The 16,121-nt window shown below is 46.8% G+C and overlaps 1 protein-coding gene across 1 annotated transcript in view; it reads right to left on the bottom strand.

Annotated features, from left to right (window-relative positions):
- The window catches only part of LOC147669000 (myeloid leukemia factor 2-like), a 64,374-nt gene that overhangs the window by 29,280 nt on the left and 18,973 nt on the right, over positions 1-16,121 (bottom strand). The window contains exon 2 of the mRNA XM_086948295.1: positions 4,021-4,123. Coding sequence (XP_086804421.1) covers positions 4,021-4,076 — 56 coding nt within the window. The 5' untranslated portion in view covers positions 4,077-4,123. The remainder of the gene's footprint in view (positions 1-4,020; positions 4,124-16,121) is intronic.

Below are 16,121 nucleotides of genomic sequence, written 5' to 3'. Positions count from 1 at the left end.
ATTCCAGTGTGGGGTTTCTCTTGCTCTAATGACTCCTTTTCCTAATCTGTCCGTTAGCCATGTGCAGAGCTTTGCCTATAATCCATGAAAATAGAACCAGGACATGAATTTTAATTCAAAGAAAAGGTGTTTTAATGCTTATAGGTCAGATGAGCAGGAATTCAGTTTTAGAGGTGTCGAGTAGTAAATGATTCTCCGTTATACCAGTTGCGAGTAAACATTAAGGTAGTGTTAAGTGAGATGATGTTTTCAGAGTATGAGATTTTCAAATATAACCGTGTAGTCTGCATACATGTGGAAGAGAATATTCATGGAATTTAGGGAGTGAGCAAGAGGCTCCAAGAAAAGGCTGAAGAGGATAGGAGATAGAGCGGATCCTTGGGGGACTCCCAGGAGTACGGGAGAGGGCTGGAAGAGAGAGTGGTTTGCCTTGACTCTTTGAGTTCTGTGCTGAAGGAAGGATGAGAACCATAGTAACACCTGATCAGAAAAACCCATTCTATTTTGCAGAATGCATAGCAGGTTGTCAGGAATAACGGTGTCAAATACGGAGGAAAGGTCGAGGAGGATCAGGAGGCAGGATTCATTTTGGTCGAGCATAATTAAGATGTCATCAAAAACGTGAGTGAGAGCAGATTCAGTGCTGTGCCACTTCCTAAAGCCTCATTGGTGCTAGTCTAGGAGTTGGTAGTTCTCCGTGTGGGCACAGAGTTGAGATAGCGAAACTACTAGAAAATGTGTGCAAAGGTGGGGATGTTGGAAATGGGGCGGAAGTTATTGAGATCAGATTTGTCAGCGTTAGTTTTTTTTTAGTGTGGGTGTTACCTGAGCTGCTTTTAGGCATTCTGGAATCATGCCTTGTGCTAGGGAAGCATTAACAATCCTAGTCCATGTGGGGAATCAGAGCATTCTTGATTTCTTTGAAAATAGAAGGGGGCAACGGGTTGCTGAAGTGGTTGGAAGGGTTGATATTCTGAAGAATCTTGAAGATATCATATTCGCTAAAGGTGGTAAAGGAGAACCATGATGCATTGTTCTTGGGATTTGTGGAGGTCTACTTAAACCTCACAGGGGTGTCAATGGTTCAGGTAGTAATGGGAGGAGAAAGTAAAGCCTTCTTAGCAGCGAGGTCAATGGCGATGGTTCGAGATTTCTCTGTGAAGAAAGCGGCAAGATCGCAAGAAGGTGGGTTGCCACCAGGATCAGATTGGTTAGACCCAAAGGCTGATTGTTGTTTGACCAATTCGAAGAGTTTCTTGGGGCGGTTTGCCGCTTGATCCAATTGGTGTCTGAAGTAAGTCGCCTTAGCACTCATTTGTTTGTTATATCGGCTCCTGGCATCTCTAAGGACATTTAGTTGGTCCGATGAGGGATTGACTCGCCATGACCGATCAAAGACCCTAAGGTTGCGGCATTCTGAGTTTAGGTTTTCATTATACCAAGGTTTGGATATTTTTGTTGAGGCATTTTTTTGTTGGAGTGGAGCAATATTCTCCATGATGTTGGAGATGGTTGACTTGTAGGCGTCTGTGAGTGATTGTACCTCAAATATATCAGCTTGAGAGGAGAGGGCAGATTTACAGTGGGCAGATAGTTTATAGCTCTTATGTCCCTTTTCCAGATCTTAGATTTTAGAGGTTGAACCTTTCTCATCAATAATTCCCTATTGATATAAGAGAGGATGCAGTGGTGGTCGGACCAGTCACAAGGGGTGATGGACTCAATGTAGATAGACTGCTCTTTAGAAATAATGAGTCTAACGTTTCTCCTTTGTTATGAGTTCGTTGGATACAGTGCTGAGTAAGATCTTGATCAGTTAAGAAAGATTTAATGCAAGATACAGCGGGGTCATTGGTGTTAGACCAATGAAGGTTGAAATCACCAAGGACGATTTGTGATACCACTGAGTCGACATTACCAGAGATAATTTCCATGAGTTCCAAAAAACAAACTGTGTGGCTGACCACGGTTAAGCACCTCAGTTTCAATGTACATCTGTTAACATGTAGTTTGTGCGCAATGCATCCAGAGCTTGCCACACAAATGCTCCACTGTAGAAACAGATACAAACTTTTAGTAACAAGGATGGTGCACCAAAGATAAAAGTCTGGAATGCTTCCAATTTTGTGAAAATTAAATCCTTAATTTTTCAATTTATAAAAAGCCTCAGCCAACGCGTTTCGTTCCTTTCGGAACTTCCTCAGGGCTCAATAATCGGTTAAGGTTCCAACACAGCGATCAGAGGGATAGAATAATCCAAGTGTTTTTCTCAAGGAGAACACACATTCTCCGTGTTTTAGTAGGCACTTAAAAATATTAGAAAGTTCACCTCACAATTCAAACAATTCTCCTCTCAGAAACGTAATAAGCCCAATAATCTATTTGTTCAAAATATTGCGGCATACGTTACCCACTATCAGATAGAGGATGAGTCACAAGTTGGAAGGACGGTCGTTCAGCTCAATAGTTAACCGGGCATATATAACCCCCATACTACGTTTGCCCGCCTACATTCGTCCTCCCTTGTATGTCGGGAACGGCACCAGAATGTCAGCGAGCTCGGAACCATTCCGATTTCCATTAGTTGCTCAGTGAAATTGAGATTGTCGCCCGGGGGGTGATAAAAAGTGTGAAGTTTGCAGACAGGTAGGTTCATACTTAATATAGTGAGACGGAGGTATTCACAAGAGGTAGGCATCAAGGAGTCCGATTGAGAAACCGAAAGTGTGTTTCTGTGAATACATGCTAGTCCCCCACCCAGTTTCAGATCTCTGTCAAGCCTAATTATATCATGAGTGGGGGGTACTAGGAGGTCTAAGATGGGAGTGGAAGCTGGATTTAGCCAAGAATCGGTAAGGATGATAATGTCTAAATCGTTGTGTTGGATGAAGTCGAAGATATCGGTGGCATGTTTACTGCCTGACCTGCAGTTAAGTAGTACACATTTAAGACAGGGTGGATTTGGGGAGGAAGACAACTGGGAGATCTTCTCCCAGGTGAGGTTGTTAGTGTTACTGCAACTAAGATTGTGACAGGGTTCTATACACAGGTTCGACGGAATGTAAGGAATTTGTCTCGGAGGGTCTAGGTTAGGTTCTGACAAAGTTGTGCTGGAGTTGTGAGAGACATCTTGATCAACGGTCGAAAGGTGGGCCTCAAATCCACTGTGACAGACGTTAGCGTTAGGTCGTGGGGTAAGTTTGGAAAAGGACATGTTAGTGTTGTCCGAGTCACGTGTCCTAAGACCAGCAGGATCTAAAATTCAAACATATTTTCCAGTCTTCTATGTGACATGGTGCTCAAGTCAAGTCACACCTAAGGGAATATTCACCTGGCACACTGACTAGGGAGATGCCGAGTAGGCTTCCTGGTAGTGCAGTTCCAATGTAGGTAAATGATGGTGCAAATGACAGAAGCAAAGTTATGCTCATTGAAGCTCCTCAAGGAAAAATCAAGAAGAAAAAAAAAATCAGACCAAGAGAGGGCAAGAATGGCAAAGGAGCTGGTAAATTTCAGAAACAAACACACCCTGTCCTTTGCTTTAGACAGATCTTAAAAGGTGCATAGAAGACAAAAGGCAATGCCATGGAGAGAAAAATAAATAAACTATGATTTGAGATAAACTATGGTTGTACTACAAAAAAGAGGCGCTATAAGAGAGGCCATGAAGAAGTCGCATGGTAGAGAAAAGAGGTATAGGAGAGCAGGAGTAGAAAAGCTTTCATGGACGAGATAAAGAGGTTACCAGACAAATGGAGATTACCTACTAGAAAGAAGGCACAAGTTCACTAAAGAAAAAGTGGTGGTAGGAGGAGGAGGGAGAACATGGGATGTCATATGGGTAAGTCAGAAATGTGTGCGTTTTGTAGTAAATAAGGGGAAAGGGCCATTGATACTTCTTGCCCATTCACTCCCTGGCGGTAAAAATTTAAACCTGCCTAGTGGTTAATGTGCATGAAAGTACAATAAAGTTGTTCTCACATTCTTAAAAATAAAATGTTAATAGAAAGTTGTGCTCACATCATGAACATGGCTGCCGGGTCTTCAGGATCTCCATCCCTCATGAGACGGAACATGCTGGTCCAGCCGAGGCGCACGTCCTAGTCACAGGTCCCCCTTTCGACTGGAAAAAAATAAAAATAATCAGAGGGGGGCTATAGAGTTCCTGTAAATGGATTTGTTACTATATGAGGGAGACATTTTGTGTGGAAATCGGGCAACAACTAAAATCCATGTCAGGGTGAAACACAAAAGTCATTAAATAAACCTGCGCTTAACACTGTAGTAGCTTGGCACAAAGCAGTCAGGTTTAACTTAGAGGCAATGTGTAAAGAATGTATGCAGCACTCCAAAAATAAACAAGTGAAAACAGAACCTAAGAAAAACCCCAAACTGATTTAGAAAGAGTAATTTTTAATAAATAAAATGATACCAGAAAGACAAACAAGCATTTGCAATGCAATAGGTCTCGCATTAGTAAAAGTTTGACTTTTTGTTGTTGCAAATATTACTGCAACATTACTAGCTCGAATTTTGTTAAGGAACACCTATAGAGTGTAGTGTGGTACAGTGAAGTGGTGTAGTATAGAGTAGAGGAAATTATTATAGAGTGTAGTGTAGTGGAGTAGTTTAGCGTGGAGTGGTTTTGAGTAAAGTGTAGGAAAGTGTATAGAGTGGGATTGTGTGTGCTTGTATTACGATAAAATATAGTATTATGTAGGAATGAACGTATGGGAAATATAGGTTGGTGGTACTACCAATTTATTTATAATGCGTTTTGTTGTGCAAGGTGACTTTACTTGTTACTGTGTTAAGCAGTGCATATAAACAAATAGCATGCTAAGGAATTTTCCGTAAGTAGAAATAATAGGGAAACATTTTGTACAGCATGCAAAAAGCTGGTAATTTAGTTGGAAAGATGGCTGTTTATAACATTCGAAGTGTATAAAGGCGCAAAAAGTTAGTAAGCAATGTTGCGCAGGCAAAAACTGTGGTGTAATTATGTGTACAGTTTAAGGTTATTGCCAGCCCCCTGGTAATACGGAGTGTTTGTAGGGTGATGGGGTGCCTTGGGGCAGCCTAGTTAACATATAGTAGAGCTGAAAATATATGGGGAACAATAAAAAAGTTTGAGCTATTGGTATTGTAAATGGCTATGCCTTTTTAGGTCGAGAACTGTGAGGCTGCGCTTGCGCAGTCTCGGTCCGAGATTTAATGTTTCTTAGTATGGGGGCTTAAACCCGACCCTCTTCTCCATTGGCTGGCTTCCTAAACGGAGGCCAGCCATTGGAGGAGAGGGGCATCACTCCGTTTAAGCCCTGGCTTTTACCGATTCGGGGCGTCTTTTTTTCGCTTCTTTCTTGTTTTTTTTCTTTCCTCTTCCCATTGGCTGGAATTTTACCTTCCAGCCAATGGGAAGAGGATAGAAAGAAAACCCCGCCCCCGAATCCGAAAAAGACTGCTTTCTCTGAGGCATTTCTTCTTCGCCTCGGAGAAAGATGGTGGTGTGGATGGCATCCCTCCCGAGTCGGTAAGTTTTCTTGCCTCTGCCTCCTGGCGTGTTCGTCTTTTTCTTGCCTTTTTCCCTAGCTGTGCTCGTCTTTTTCTTGCCTTTTTCCCTAGCTGCGCTCGTCTTTTTCTTGCCTTTTTCCCTAGCTGTGCTCGTCTTTTTCTTGTTTGATTTTTCAGTCTATGTCTATAAATAGTCTTTATCTTGCTCCAAGCAAAAGCAACACAAACGTTTGTGTTTCCTTACCTGCGCAATTCTGTTCATCAAAAGCGCCAGTCAAACCGTATTTGGGGTTGCGTTTTAGGGCATGGGGCGAAAAGGTCACGGAATTCCGTATCCAGCTTTACGGGTGCGCTGTGCTAATATTCCCACAACTCTGCCACGCGATCCATGCACAGCCTCGTCTTTCCACAGTGGTACAAGGCCATGTCAATGGAGGGTTTGAGCTACACAAGAATCGCTTAAGTTATAGCCCAACTACTCGCTTCAAGGTGTGTCTAATGCGACGGAAGGTTCACTTCACTCAAACAGATGCTGAAGTCTAAAACATTCCCCAAGCTCGCCTTTTATTTATAACATTTTCTGTTTCCTTTGTACGCGCTCCAGAGCAGTGTGCGGCCCAGAGTTAGGCGCTTGAACGCCTAGTCAGTGGTAGTAAGCGCTATACCTATCTGTTTTTCATTCCGTTAAGTTATCATTTCTGGTAGTCAAAACTTACCATAATTTAATTTGAATGTTTTTGACAAATCAAAACATTGCTGTATTTTTCGGAACCTACACACTATTTTTTATAAAACAGAATCAGTTATTCGAAATGGCATCTAACCTGTATTCCCTTCTCCTAAAAATTGTTTATCTACCACCACATTAGAGAACATTACATTCTAACATGGCCGCTGCGTTGCAGCAAAGGCTGGGAAAACGCGCCTGCGTCCTGCATGTTAGTGGTGCGCGGCGTCTGTGAATGTTGCTGGTGGGTGACAGAAGTAACTGACGTTGGACTAAAGACGTGGGTTGTTAGAGCTTTCTTTTTGGATGTCTCTGGCTGTACTGTAGCACTCTTCCTGCAGCTTGTTCTATACCTTCTCCCACTGCTTCACAGTTGTCTTCCGTCAGGGCTTAGCTGTTTCCACTGTTCCTATTGTCACACATCGCCTGCTGCTTCTGTGGCTCCTCTATAGGGCTTCTGGTGTACCTCCTTCGTCTATAGGTGCTCCACTTTATCACCTGCTTTTCAGTACAGCGCAATTGTCTGTATAATTTCAAGAACCACTGCAAAGCTTTCCTGCTGTCACTATTGTCTCCCCTTAATACCCACTGTTTCTATCATACACCTTACAGCGCAGTTGTGATTCAGTTGCACCACTGTTTCGAGTGCCACTGTTTCTTGCGTCTTTCAGTTACGTTTCCGGTTTCTATTGTTTGCATATTTATAGCACAGTGTCCCTTCCAACTGTACCTGTATATATCGGTCTCCTTTGTGCCTTACTCCAACTCTCAGCTTTAGCACGTTCTGTAGTCTCGTGCCTCAGTGTAGAACAACTCTCTCCAATGTGAAAAAAAGTGATTTTCTTTCACTGCTTCTCTTCTCCATCCTATGCTTCTCTATATTACTCAACATTGTTTCACATACTCGTTGGAAAGCCCAATGTTTACTTGGTCTCCCCACAGCAAAACTTTCTCTTTCACGGGCCTCTCTAGAACATCTGGTCTCCTTCACGTGAATTGCTGACTCTTGTCCCTTCTGTAGTGTCCTCTGACTCTTCTGTATAACGCCTTACTTTCTCCTTGGTTAGCACCTATGTACTGCTTTACTACCCAATGGCACTGAGCAGCTCAGATATCAGTCTGGTCTCTACGGACAGCAGTACAGCAGGGGATGTTCTAATCCGCTCCACCAGCATTGAACGCAGTTTGGTTGCCAAGAAGCAATGGACCCTCCGTGAGAGGCAGCAAGAGACACCCAGAACATCATACATCCCTCCTGCACTATCAGCCAACAAACCCCGGGAGCGCAGGCTAAATCCTAGGACACTACGAGTAGGTACCAGTAGAGAGGATTCAAAGAAACTGCTTGCTTTTTCTTGCCTCCGTTTCCTGGGGTGTTACTGGGCAGAGATGGGCGTGTGGCTGACCTACACTGTGTGGCTGTCTGCGTGGCGCTGTCTGCGTGGCGCTGTCTGCGTGGCGCTGTCTGCGTGGCGCTGTCTGCGTGGGTAGCTTTTTCTGTAGGTGGCTCTATGTGTGTGTGGCTCTGTGTATTTGTGTGTGGCTCTGTGTGTGTGAGGTTGGCTGTGTGAGTGTGGCTGTGTGTGTGGGTGGGTGGCTCTGTGCGTGGGTGGGTGGCTCTGTGCGTGGGTGGGTGGCTCTGTGCGTGGGTGGGTGGCTCTGTGCGTGGGTGGGTGGGTGGGTGGCTCTGTGTGTGGGTGTGTGGGTGGCTCTGTGTGTGGGTGGGTGGATCTGTGGGTGGGTGGCTCTGTGTGTGTGTGGGTGGCTCTGTATGTGTGTGGGTGGGTGGCTCTGTATGTGTGTGGGTGGGTGGCTCTGTATGTGTGTGGGTGGGTGGCTCTGTATGTGTGTGTGCAAATGCAATAGGTCTCGCATTTGCGAGCGATTAAGTTATTGGCATTGTAAATGACAATGCCATTTATTTATATGTTTTAAAAACAAAAACATAAATAAAAATAATGTCATGAGCAATGCCAATAGCTCTAACTTTACCAATGCCGAGACCATAGCATTGTAAATGCTTGTTCATTTTGGTATTGGTTTTTGAAAAATAAATAAGAGACATTGTCATTTACAATGGCAATAGCTTAAACTCACGTAAATGCGAGACCTATTGCATTGCAAATGCTTGTTCCTTGTTGATTCGCCATTTCTCAGGGCCACCACAATTAGGCCAACCTTGTTGCTCCTTCTGCACCAGGTTCCTTCATCGCACGCAACTGACCTTAGGAAGGGACATTCTCTATTTTGCATCCTCTATACCGCCAATCATGCTTGTGGTGGACGAGAGGAAATCTACAAGCTTTAATATCAGGAAATTACAGATGCTACGGGTGTTTAGTCTCCTGTCTACAGCCATGTTGGGATCTGCATGGAGGGAGCATCAATATTTCAGTATTTGGGAGCAGAATGCTTTAGAGTTCTGTGAAGGATAGGGCTTCAGGCTGCCAGAGTAAGAGGCTGGATGGTGGCTGTAGCTGGAGGCTGTCGAGTTGTACAGATGATGGGGCGTGCTGCTGTGGGAGCAAGATGGGGCCTGGCTACAGGAGAGGGAAAGGCTGCTAGGTTGCAGGAGTGAGCAGCTGTCAGGCTGGCGGATCAAAAAGCTGTGGGTTCCTAAGAGTGATAGGCCGTCAGGTTGCAAGAGTCTGCAAAAGCACAAGAATATCAGGATGAGGATGTCCGCCTGAGGCTATCGACCTGGCAGCAGAGGAAACTGTTGGCCTGGGGGAGCAGGAGACTGTCCCTTTTAGGTTGTCAGGCTGAGGGAATAGAAGGCAGACAGGCTGAGGGAGTCGAAGGCTGTTCAGCCGTAAATCTATGGGAACTGACGACTATTGAGCTGACAGAGCAGAAGCCTGACTGCTTTGAAGAGTAGGAACTTTGAGTTAGTGGGAGACTGTTGATCAAGGGAGCAGTTAGCTGTTGCGCTGAGTGAGCAGGGGACTGTCGGACTGAGGGAACAGAAGGCTATTGAGCTTAGTTTGTGAGTGAGCCAGTGGCTGGTGGGCTGGGGGTTGGGACAGAGGCGCGCCAGGGGGTGGGGTGGGGGGGGGGGGGGGGGAGGGGCAGTAAATTGGACAGCTGGGGAGAAGGTAGCGAGGGGTCTGACTGCAGGACGGATTGGGGGGGGTGGGCGGGGGGCGAGGCCGTAGCCAGAGCGGTCCGTTGCAGCTGTGGCGGGGAGGGAACTGAACGTGGTTAGAAAGCGGCGGCGGTCAGGAGCAAAAGGGGGGGGGGGGGGACAGGAGGGGGCTTGCAGGAGGGGACGTACCCATGAGTTGGGTAGAGGTCATGCCAGTGTCTCCTCCTTCAGAGGCCGGTTGGGTTGGTTACAGTTTCTGCGGGCGCTCGGGAAACATGGCAGGCGCTGTCGGGGAAGGCGGTGAAGGGGGTATTGCAATGGAGGTTGCGGGGAGGAACGAGGGTAAGGAGTGCAGGTGGTACCGAGCAGATTGTCACCTTCAGAGGTGGCATGGAGGGAGTGCAGCCAGGGTGACCTGGGTTAGCCGGGCTGAAGGGTGCGGTTCCACAGGGTGGAGGGTGCGGCAGCACCCAAGGCTGGGCCCATGGCCACCTGACTGACCTTGCAGCGGTGTGCATGGAGGATGGGGTACTGTGTGGTCGCCATGCAGTGTTGGCGGTTTTGCCGGGCTCGATCGGCTAGCGGGGTCTGGTCGTGGAGAGTAGGGAGGGATTGGGGCTCAAATTTGGATGAGTGAGGGAGGCGGGGAGAACGCCTGTAAGGGGGATGGTGTCACAGATGGCAGGAGGTTTAATGGCGGGGAAGGAATGCTGGGGGGGGGGGGTGTTGGGAGCACATATGGGTGGTAGCAGGTAACGGTGGGCTGGGTCTCAGGGGAGAGGACAAGCTAGGCAATCAAAATAAACACATACACGCTGATTAGGGTTGAAGGCGACAAAAGCGCTCCAGGGGCACCAATTTACGCAGCTGAGGTAGAGGTAGCAAAGGGTCTGATTACAGGGTAAAGGAGGTTGGAGACTGGGTTGGGGGCATGAGGTCGTCCAGGAGAAGGAATGTCTGAGATAAGGATATCGGGGCAGGCGGGGATGACAAGTTGGGAGGTCCGGCAACGCTGGGCTGTGTGGAGGCAGGGCAACCAGGACTACAGGGGGCGCCACCCAGAACGAAGGGTTTGGCGCTATTGGAAATAGCCTGATTCCTTGAATATTGAAAGATGGAACACAAGTGTGATAAGGTTCCCCACTCCGCCATCAGAACTTGACGGGTGCGCTGCACACCTCATGGGAGGTGGCGAAGGTTGGCCGCTAGGGTAACCAAACCGAGGTTTTCATGCGATAGGGGATTTTTACTGTCTTGCATTTTACAACTGTGGAGGAACGTGGTGGCTGTTAAAACTTGTAATTTTCGGTATGTTCTCAATGCTACCTTTCATTTCATACGACTGTACGGCTTCAGTAGGAATACATGCAGTTAGGTTTGGGGAGGCACAGTTGTGGGCCCAGAGCAATGCAAGTGGGATGGCCATGTAGGAGAGTTAGGAAGCCGCACCCATCTGCGTCTGGGAAGGTTGGATGCAGCTCGTGAATGGGAACAGAATTGCAATCTCAGTTTAGGAGTAGTAAAGTTCGGACTCCTAAACTGAGAAAAATCCTAGCTTTAAGACTTTCGGTATTCACAGAAGGCATTTAGGAGTCCTAAAGTTAGGACTCCTAACTGCTATGGATAACAAAATGAGTAAGTGCCTTCTGTGAATACCAAAATGGTGGTAAGTTTAGAATTTTGTCTTAAGTTAGTTCTGTGAATCGGGCCCTGGGTTTTTCCAAGATAAGGAGAATTGGGTGGGTGCGGGCATAGTCCAGGGGCAGTCCTGGACGGCGGGTCGGTACAGATAGGGTTGGAGCCGGTGATGTTTAAACTATTTCCTTGCATTATAATTGGGTGAATTTGCAGTGGTCCTTCCTACTTTTCCAGTGTTCTCTTGGTGAAGTGATGTGGAGCAATGGTGGTTGCTGTAATGCAGCAAAGAATCTGTGCCACGAGCCGAGGTAGGAGCAGCTCTGGAGCAGTAGGTCTTTTCCACTAGTGGGGGAGCGTTTCAGTGAAAGCAATATAGTGAGTCCCAATTTGAAAATTAACCAGAGTGGTAGACACTCCTTGAGGTGGTATGAGGTTCCCAGGTTCGGCGGAAGATCAGGGGAGGAGGCAGGGCCCAGCATTAGTAGGAGCAGCATGTCTTATGCTTTCCTGTTCAAGAACAACATCATTGGAGATACCGGTAAGCGATCCTTCCCCTTACTTAGCGGTACACCTAAATCCGCCTGCCGTGTACCTCAATGCGGAAGGGCCACGGCATGCGTGACTGCTTCATCTTCGCTTGTCTCGCTGGCCTATGTTGCTTTGCATGCTGGAGTGGGGCCGGCTCTGCTGCGATTGGATCACATTGCCGGTGCAGCACAGACTGATTTTCCAGTGCTTCCAGCATTGGAAGGTAGGGTTAGCCCATCTCTGTCGGGGCTGGCTTCTTCGGGTACCCAATAGCAAGATCTCGCAGAAGTTCAGCGGCTAAACGTCCACTGGGTCCGCCCCTGCCTTAAAGCCCGCTTTCTGAATTTACTCCTGGGGTCCGAAAAACAAATTGAATTCAGATAAGGTCTTTGGTATAGTTGGGTTGGCATATAGACCTGTTACGGGAAATAATTGGTTTAAATGCGGTTGTAATCTCCTGCGAAACAGGAAAGGGCGTGAAAAGGCTGGTTTGGGGCGCATGCAAACGGTCCTCTACAAGCAGCAGGCTGGTAACCACGGAAACGTATGGATAAAAAGCCCACGAGAGGTGCACGCGCGCCACAGTGAGACATGGGGTTTCAATAATCGCACCAGTGTCACAATAATTGAAATCACATGGCGGCCGGTGCACGTAATAGACACCAACAGGCCATGGGCGGAGCAATGGGCCAGTCTTTGGCCAATTGCGTGCTGTCTTTTATAAAAAGACGCACGCAAAGGCAAATAGCCGGTCCCAAAAGGAAAAGCACACGCACGAGCGTGTGCGATTCCTAGGGCCGTTTTCAAACCCCCTCCAAGAGGTCTCTCGCTGCGCAAGCAATGTTGCGCACTGCAACGCTAGGCGCAAAACCTAAAAAATCCAATCAGTAGAAACAGAGATATTGGACTTTAAAGTGTTTAGTAAAAAATAGTGCCACTGAACTGAGACAAAGCCATAAATTCAGGCTGACTACAATGGAGCGAGGGCTGGATACTAGGACCAGGTTAGTCCCTCTGAGAGTTGTACCTAAGATCGTTGATGCGAGTTTTGTGTCACTCAGCATTGGTTCGAGCCAGGAGCTGTACAGTGATGAAATGCAAAGTCCTGCAATGAGTTGCGTCACACTTTCCCAGTTCTAATGAGGAGCGGTGAGGACTGCGCTGCAAGGTGGTGCGTCGAGTTGTGAAGCACTGCGTCTGTTCTTCTGAGGCCAGCTGCGAGGTTGCTGCAATGAGAGTTCTTGCATCGAGTTGCTCATGCTGCATTAGATTTGATGAAGTTCACAGTTAAGCATGGAGGAGTACACTCGAATACCAGCCAAATATCCAGGACCTGGTGAGGCACCTCTTGGGGATCAGGGAATCATTCCAGCAGAGGGCAGGAGCAGGGCTCAGGCAGGTCCGCTAAGCAGTTGCAGGGAGGCTTCTGAAGATTTGTGTGTCCCTCTAGCTTACACAGGCCAGCCACCTAACCCTTGGAGGGACTCTGGTTAGCCTGGGATGAAGGGAAGCAGATCTAGTCTTCCTTCTCAGACAGTAAGACAGTCATTCAAGCAGCAGGGCAGTCCTCTGGCAGCAGGGCAGTCCTTCTACTGTAGCTTTCCAGGAGTGTTCTGAAAAGTGACCTTGGAGGTCCAATAGTTATACGTGGTGCCACCATCAGTAGCGAGGGGATTCCCATTCCTTCCCCCACATCTGGTTCCAGAAAGTTCCCCCCTATCCCTGTCGAGACTCCAAACTCTCTGGAGTGACAGAAGACAGTGTAGGCCTGGTGTTGAATTCCTTTGTGTGTGCATGAGGCAAACGACTTTGAAATGTAAATGGGGCTGGGTATGGGAGAGAAAGGCATTACAATAGTGAAAAATGACAATTTATGTTTTTCACTGCCAGGACATGTCAAACTATATCCTACTTTTTAAATATAAAGCACCCCGCCCTATAAGCCTTTAGGGAATACTTTAGCTAAAATATATTAAAAGAGAAGGTTTACTTTACCATGTCAAAATGGCAGTTTAACACAGCACTACAAGCTATAGCGGCAGGGCTAGGACAAGTTTTAAAAGGCTACATTAGCGAGTGGCACAGTAAGTGCCAGAGACTCACTAGTACCATTAATTTACAAGCCCTGGGTGCATGTAGTATCATTTACTAAAGACTTGCATGTAAATTAAATGTATCAATTACACCATGTTTGAAGGAGAGAGCACAAGCACGACAGCATTGGTTAGCAGTAGTAAAGTGCCCAAAGCCCTAAAGCCAGCAAAAAGCAAAACAGGAGAAAGGAAGGTAAAACATTTGGGGGAATTATACGCCAAGGATGTCAGGCCTAACATGTGAATTTTCACTTATGATACACCGCTATCATTCAAAGATGGCAGACGCATTGAGTAGCATCTCGATTGAGCTTACAAGTTAATCTATTTTCTATTTTTGGACACTAAGTTATTTGGGCATTCCCATAGTCGACATTACGAGAGAATGCCACTTTTCCATTGGACTGAAAGAAATAGGTTGGTACCACAACTTCCTATATTCAGATCCTGTTTTTAGCCATTTTCGTCACAGGTTATTTTCCCGAGAAATATAATTTTCTTATTCTGTTTAACATTAGAGCTTTGACTTCCCACGACAATCATATGCTATTAATACATTGGGTAACTATACCCTTTTCCATACAATGATCCAGGAGAGGGCTCTAGCAGGGATGAGAGTGGAGAAATCCCCTTAGTTTTTAGGTCTCGGCCTGCGTAAGACTGCGCACATGCCCAGTCGAGCTGGCGAGATGAGGTAGGGTATTTTCTACTAGCGAGGTTAAGCCCTGCCCCTCTACTCCATTGGCTGGCGTCCTAAACGGTGGCCAGCCATTGGAGAAGAGGTCCTAGTGACGTTCTTCTTTCTCGCTAAGCCCCGTCCTTTTCAGACTGGGTTCCTTGACTTCCTGCTGAAGTAAAAGGTTTCTTATCTTCTTTATGGGTCCAGATGGCCCCATAAAGAAGATAAGAAACCTTTTAAGTCAGCAGGAAGTCCGGGAGCCCAGTCTGAAAAGGACAGGGCTAAAAAAAAATTATTTAATGTTAGTATAATCGCGGCACCCGAGCTTTACCTTTAAAATAATACAAGTAAAGCGGGGGTGCCGCGATTATACCAACATGAAAGAAATAGAAAACACATCTATTTCTATAATTTTTGTATAATCGCGGCACCCGCGCTTTACTTGTAACAGTTTAAAAAGTAATGCGCGGGTTCCGCGATTATTCCAACATGAAAAAAATAGATGAGTTTTCCATTTCTTTCATTTTGGTATAATCGCGGCACCCGCGCATTACTTTTAAAACGTTACAAGTAAAGTGTGGGTGCCGCGATTATACCAAAATGAAAGAAATAGAAAACACATCTATCTCTTTGATTTTAGTAATACCGGCAGCGCCTGCGCTTTACTAAATAAAATTTTAAAAGTAATGCGCGGGTGCCGAAATGAAAGAAATAGATGTTTTTCCCGACAGCAGCCCTTCACACGCACGTTTGTAGCACCAAGAGGCCAGTGGCGGAGAGAGCAAGATCACTTCATGTTTGAATTCCCCACATCCTACTCGTCTAAGACAGAAGCGCCTTGAAGCAATTAAATTTACCTTGTGGGACTGCGCTGTGCAAGGTTATGCATCCATCCATCCATTGGTTCATGCGTAGACACATGCAAACACCAATTGAATCCACTGACTATAAGGTGTTGTAATAGCAAGGCCCTGCCTCGTGCTTTTGTTCGTGAAGGACAGAAGTATATTTAATGAAGTGCACAGGGCGCATGGGCTCTTAAAGTGCTGACTGCCTCTTGGCGCCTGCGGAGACCTGCTGCTGCTCCAGCTTCTTTCCAGAAGTTGCTTCTGTTCTGTCCTCGCTGGAAACGGAGGCGGGAGTGGTGGGAAGGGGGGGCTGGTAGTTGTATCAGAGTGGGGTAATTAGGAGGGCGCAGGAGCGGCAGCTGGCAGCGCCTTTAAAGCAGAAGGTGAGAGCAGCGCAAATCAGGGGCAACGGTGCGCCAGCAGGGGAGGTGAGCACGACCCCCGGGACTGAGGGAGTGGCGCGAGCAGTGCAGGCTCGACTCCTTCTAGGAACGGAGGGCGGGAGCGGGCCCCACCAGAACTCTCATACACAGCCAGGACGTACCTTATAAGTCCTGTCTGGAAACACCGATTCTTCCAGGGAGAGTAAGAAGACAAGAGGCGCAGTCTGAGGCTGCCTTGAAGCGCTATCAGGGCAAAAACGTGGAGGACATTTCATCTGCTGCTTGAACTGTCAGTTGCCGACGCTTAATCCGGTCTATCTAACTTCACCGACATAGTGTGACCCTCGACAAATCCCTTCATCTCCAAGCTCTTTGGCTCCTATGTCGATCCAAATTGGAAGGCTACTATTGAGGTCACGTGAAGAACGGTATATTTTTCTCTGTCATGGGTCTTTTTTTCTCTGAGAAAAGTGGGGTAGCTTCTGCAATCTGAGGGTTTCCAAAGGCCCCCATCCGGATCTTATGAATCTCACGATGACACAGTAGAGATTTCCTGGAAGTCCAACAGCTGGACATGTACTTTTTGTGCTGTGTTTGGGGTAGTTTCTGGGAACGAGGGCTTTGGGAAA

The sequence above is a fragment of the Lissotriton vulgaris genome, unplaced genomic scaffold (assembly GCF_964263255.1).
Source record: "Lissotriton vulgaris unplaced genomic scaffold, aLisVul1.2 SCAFFOLD_2983, whole genome shotgun sequence".
Lineage (NCBI taxonomy): Eukaryota > Metazoa > Chordata > Amphibia > Caudata > Salamandridae > Lissotriton > Lissotriton vulgaris.
The sequence above is the reverse complement of the archived record's forward strand: the minus strand, read 5'-3'. Positions and strand labels throughout refer to the sequence as shown.